At 41.8% G+C, this 5413-nt stretch overlaps 1 protein-coding gene across 1 annotated transcript; it reads right to left on the reverse strand.

Annotated features, from left to right (window-relative positions):
• Nucleotides 1-874: 874 nt before the first annotated feature.
• LOC145818351 (uncharacterized) lies at nt 875-4324 on the reverse strand. Its single transcript, XM_082912909.1, has 6 exons — nt 3949-4324; nt 3622-3837; nt 2466-3468; nt 2289-2383; nt 1706-2180; nt 875-1577 (listed from the first exon to the last, which is right to left on the reverse strand). The coding sequence occupies exons 1-6, from the start codon at nt 4322-4324 to the stop codon at nt 875-877; spliced, it is 2868 nt and encodes a 955-aa protein (XP_082769035.1).
• Between the last annotated feature and the right edge of the window lie 1089 nt (nt 4325-5413).

Consider the following 5413-nt stretch of genomic DNA (forward strand, 5'->3'; position numbering starts at 1 on the left):
ATAGGCAAGTATGGAGGAAGTGACTGATTGGATGAGAGTAGCTCATCCAGCTAAAGATAGTTAACGAGCTTTCCACCCCGCTAATCTGTCCCGAACTCGATCAAGGATGTGGTTATACGTGGTTTTGGAGACCCAATTGTGTAAGATATGGACACCCAAATATTTACCCAAATTTAAAGCAATAGGTATACCACCTTCCATACTCAGATGCTGCCCAGTTCGTCTAGGAACACTTGGAGGGAAAAATATTCTAGATTTCTGAAAATTTACTCGCTGGCCTGACGATGCACAAAAGGATTGTATAATGTGCTTAATGACCGACATTTGCCTACTAGAAGCCTCCCCAAACAGAAACATGGCATCCGCAAAAAAGAGATGTGAAAAGCTTGGCCCTTGTCGAGAGATTTTAACTGGTTTCCATTGCCGCTGGACGACTGCCTCAGAGATGCTCCGCCCCAATTTTTCAAGGCAGAAGAGAAAAAGATAAGGTGAGAGAGGGTCCCCTTGACATAGGCCTCTAGAGGGTTGGAAATAAGGAGTGACCTCACCATTCCAAAGAATTGCAAGTTGTGTCGTAGACACACATTGTAGAATTAGCGAGGTCCATGAAATAGGGAACCGCATTTCATTTAGCACATGTTCTAAGAAACTCCATTCTATTCGGTCGTATGCCTTTTCCAGATCGATTTTAATGGCCATGGTTCCATGGGTCCTCTTAGACCTTTTCATGGAGTGTAACAACTCTTGAACCAGAACAATATTGTCAGTGGCTTGCCGTCCCGAAATGAAGCTACCATGTAAGGGGCTAATCAATCTAGTTAATAAGGGCCACACTCTAAGCACCAGAACTTTGGAGAGTATCCGCATAGTAACATTACTGAGAGAAATGGGTCAAACGTGAGAGGTGATCAATCTTGGGGATAAGCGTGATCAAGGTTTTATTCAAATCCACAGGAATTTGACCTGACTGGAAAATATCCTGAATCACAGTGGTGAGAGAAGGCCTACAAACATCCCAGAAGCGTTGGTAGAAGAAAGGTTGAATCCCATCCGGCCCAGGGGCCTTAAAAGGGCCCAAAGAAAAAACTACATTTTTTACCTCCATTATGCTGATAGGGCACGCTAAAGCAGTCACCTCTTGCGGTGTTAAGCAGGGCAATGACAGAGGTAATGTAGGAACAGGATCCACAACTTCAGTCGTAAACAGCTTCTGAAAGTGTTGAACAGCTCTAGCCTGAAGCTCAATCTGGTTAGTGCACCAAGTATCATCATCATTTTTTAAAGCCATGATCCTATTGCGTCTGCGCCGAATAAGTGTCGAAGTATGAAAGAAACGAGTGTTGGCGTCACCAAACATGAGCCAGTTGGATCTTGATTTCTGGTACCAAAGCACTTCCTCTTGCAACAACAATTTATTATACTCAACGGTGAGGTGAGATTCAAGCTGCTCAAGGAAAGGATTGGACATCAAACTCAAAGCTTGTTGGATACCATGCAGTCTTGCTAAAACACGCTTTTTATTCCAAAAAATATTCCCAAACACCTCCCTGTTCCAAGTAGTAGCTGCAACCACGAACCTGTCAATTGTAAGAGGCAAGTCTTTCTCAGTAAAGTTCCATGATTGTTGAACAAGGGTTTCAAACGTAGGGTGGGTTAACCACGCAGCCTCCATTCGAAGTGGACGTCGCAAAGGGTGAGGGACAACCCCAATAAGCGAGAGATAAGCAGTGGACAGTGGTCAGAATTAATCCTGGGAAGGTGTTGAACCCAAGCTTCAGGAAAGACGGTGTGCCATGGGTCATTACAGAGAGCTCGATCAAGTCTTTCTTTAATATTCGCTAGTCCATGACGGCCATTGGTCCAAGTGAATTTGGGTCCTGAAAACCCCAAGTCAATCAAATTACATTCATCCATGACTTGAACAAAACGCGAGAGGCGCCGTTGGGTGGAAGGTGCACCTCCTTGTTTCTCAGAATTGGAACTTATTTCATTGAAATCACCCGCAATAAGCCAGGGAAGGGGGAGACCATAAGCAACATCCACAAGATAATTCCATAATTTTGAACAAGAAATAGAGTTCGGACTAGCATACAAAGCTGTGAAAAGCCAATCTACTTCATTCTTTCTTTGAATAATGACACTAAGAGCTTGGGGATGGGGGGGTAGAACATCCACTTCCACTAAATCGTTTTACCAAAACAGCCAAATACCACCAACAAAACCCGTGGCTTCAACTACTGCCATATCTGAAAAACGAGTTCAGCGAATTATCCGTTGAGCTTTATTGCCTGTAGCCCGAGTTTCAAGTTGAACCAAAATAACAGGGTCATGAGACCTAGCAAGTTCGCAGATCGTCCTGAACGTAGCATCATTGCCAGTTCCCCTACAATTCCAAACAAGGATCTTTATGGAGGTGACCAAAAAAGAAAGGCCAAAACCCAGATTAAATGTCCATCTCAGCTGACCTCGGTTGGTCAACCCGTGTTGCCATAGTTGCTGCAACAAACCCATTATCTTCAAGAACCAGGTAAGAAGCAACACGATTTTGCACTATTCCCTCATCGGAATACGGTCGACAGCTTTCACCATCCGCTGGGTCGCAGCGATGGGAAAGTAATGAGTGGTTAGAGTGGGGCAAACCGTCCGGTGGTCGACCAGGAACTGAAGTGACCATCTGATCAAAAGAGAGGGAAGGAGTGGGAGGGATGGGAGGTAGGAAGGCAGGTTGACAAGCCAAGGAGTGTCCATCCTGACTCTCTCTCTTGGTGCCTGAACCTCCTGCCATGAAGGAGCGAAGGGGGGGAAAATCTTGTAAGGATGTGGATGGATTGAAGGGAGCTGAATTTGGGGTATGGGTTGGGCGGTTGGGGGCTCTATCTGGATGAGAGGCAACCTGCAAATGGGGGTTATGTATTTTACGATGTGGGCTTTGAGGGAGAGGCTTTTTGGAGTGGACTTGAAAGGGTAGAGGGATGGGTCGAGAGGCTTGCCTAGTGGAGGGCCCAACATTGGAGTCACAGCCCAAAGAAAAAGGGCCCAATCCTATTGTATCTAAAGAAGAAGTTGGCCCAACTTTATCAAGGAAGACAGTTCCATGGTCATCCACTAGTGCTGAGAAACGATTACCCATACTACCATGTGACACTACAGCTTTACCCTTTTGTACGTTTGAATATGCATTAGTTGGACCAACTGTCCTTCTCCCACCATTACCAGTGACTGGGGGATTATCCATTTTGGCAGAGTTTGTACGACGCGTGCGGCTGACTGTACCTCGAGAACGTGATTGTGCTAGCATCCACGGTCCAAATTTATGCCCTGAACCAACACCGATGCACAAAGAGTCAACAGCCGGCGCCCCTGGCACAGTATCATTCCCAGTTTCCATCACCATAGTTGGCATTAGCGATGGGCACCCCTCTTGCTTGTGTCCATATTTCCCACATTCAAAGCAGATAAGGTGTAAACCTTCATATTCAACAGCAAATTCCACATTGTTAATACCTACCTTGGAGACCAGAGCATTCTTGAGGTTAAGCTCGACACAGACCCTAGCAAATCTCCCTCATGATGCATCCGCTGTAAGCTTATCCGTTTTGATAGCTCGACCAACCAAATTACCTAACCTTAGTAAAAGGTTTTCATTAAAATATTCAATCAGCACACCTGGAAATCGAATCCAAACCATGGTAGATGGTAGTTCATTGGCAACTAGACGAAAGTCTGGGCGCCATTTACTGACTGTTAAATAATGCCCAAGAATAACCCATGGTCCATCCAACAGAACATGAAGATAATCTGCCTTACATGCAAAACGAACCAAGTAATAGCCCTCACCTACATCAATTATATCAATAAATTGTTGAAGCCGCCAAATCTGTTTCATCCTCTAGGCCAATAGACGGTATTCGACAACACGCCCTAGAACTTTAACAATGAGCACCTTACGCCATGGAGCTCGAAGGGTTGACAGTTCTTTAGGTGGGATTGTGATTCTGGGGCAATCAGGGACCAGCAGAGTGTTATCAGCCTCGAGGAGGGTAGGTTCCTCATCATCACTGTCGCCCTGGTACCAAAGCTTGGTATTGTCGCCGGTAAGGACCTCTATGAAAGACGAACCAGGCAACCCGGAGTGAGTGTGAGATAGCTCACGAGCTTCCCCAAAGTCCATGCCGAAGGGACCACCTCCATCGTCCTCAATCTCCTCCAGGGACCCATCCTCCTGCCGGCGTTTGATTTTCTTAGTGCTCTGCCGGAGCAGATCTATTTCCTGAGCGGAGATAGTTTCACTGGCTCTTTCTCTCTCTCTAGCTCCATCTATCATTTCTTCTGTCAGTACTCCTATAGAAACCAAATTGACAATTCACTATCTACAAAATCTTATGACGTGATTTATGTGCTAGTTAAAATACCTAATCAAAATGCATTAGGTATAGGATTAAATATTTCGCGTCAACTCATATTCACTAGTTAAATGTAATTAACTTTCAAAGGTTAGCCAAAACCTATTTGACCCTTATAATTCCTTCCCTTTATTATAATGTGGGTGTTTGGGAAGTAAATTTTTTTGTAAATTTTTTTAGTTGTAAGATATTATTAGAGAAAAAAAATTATGTTTGAGAAGATAATTAGATTTTTTTGTAATTAGATGTGATATTTGTGAGAAAAAAAAAATAATTATGAAATTTGATGTGATATTTTGTTTGAATTGATTTTTTTTAATTTTGTAAAACATTTGTCTTGTAGTGAAAAAAATCAAAAAAAAAAAAATCTAAAAACTAAGTTGCCAAACACCACCAATATTCTTTCTCTTCATCATTGTTGTTGATATGACAATTCATAAACTAAGCAATATTTAGATGAAGAACTAAAATAAAAAAGAGAGTTAGTAAAAACATGAAAATAAATAGGCAAAATAAAATATATATATACATTAATAGTAATTTTTAGAAAAGTATCTAATTGCATTAGAGATGCTCTTGTACAACGCTCATCTAAAGTTTTATATGACCAATAAATTGCGTTTCTACTGCTCACATAATTTACATTTAACAATAAAAAGTAAAAGAAAAGAGTAAGTGATGGATTTCTAAAAATTAAAAATTTAAAAAAAAAAAAAACCATATCCAATTCCAAGTTCGTAGCCCTTTTTGTTGTTTTCCTAAACATGATCAGAATTCCTTTTACATTTACACTGTACTCGGTTGGGAAATTTGGAAAAAAATTTGAAAAGAAAAAGAGAAAAGATGTGTGAAACTAGATAAAATGTAAATATATTTTATTCACCTTTCACTTATATTTTTTATTTCTCTTTTTAAATCCTTCCTCAAATCTCCAAACCAAACACAGCACTAACGCTCTGTTTAGATAGCACATGATATGATACCATAAATTTTAGCAGAGGAATTCCACG

This window comes from Camellia sinensis, chromosome 2 (genome assembly GCF_055761805.1).
Source record: "Camellia sinensis isolate YWXY chromosome 2, ASM5576180v1, whole genome shotgun sequence".
NCBI classification, from domain to species: Eukaryota; Viridiplantae; Streptophyta; class Magnoliopsida; order Ericales; family Theaceae; genus Camellia; species Camellia sinensis.

What these genes read in the sequence shown, in the direction of transcription:
- LOC145818351 (XM_082912909.1), bottom strand. Translation starts at nt 4,324, where the DNA reads ATGATAGATGGAGCTAGAGAGAGAGAAAGAGCCAGTGAAACTATCTCC. An exon ending in AACCCTTCGAGCTCCATGGC is followed by an intron (nt 3,838 to 3,948) that starts GTAAGGTGCTCA and finishes TAATTGATGTAG; the next exon opens with GTGAGGGCTATTACTTGGTT. An exon ending in ACTTGAAACTCGGGCTACAG is followed by an intron (nt 2,181 to 2,288) that starts GCAATAAAGCTC and finishes AAAACGATTTAG; the next exon opens with TGGAAGTGGATGTTCTACCC.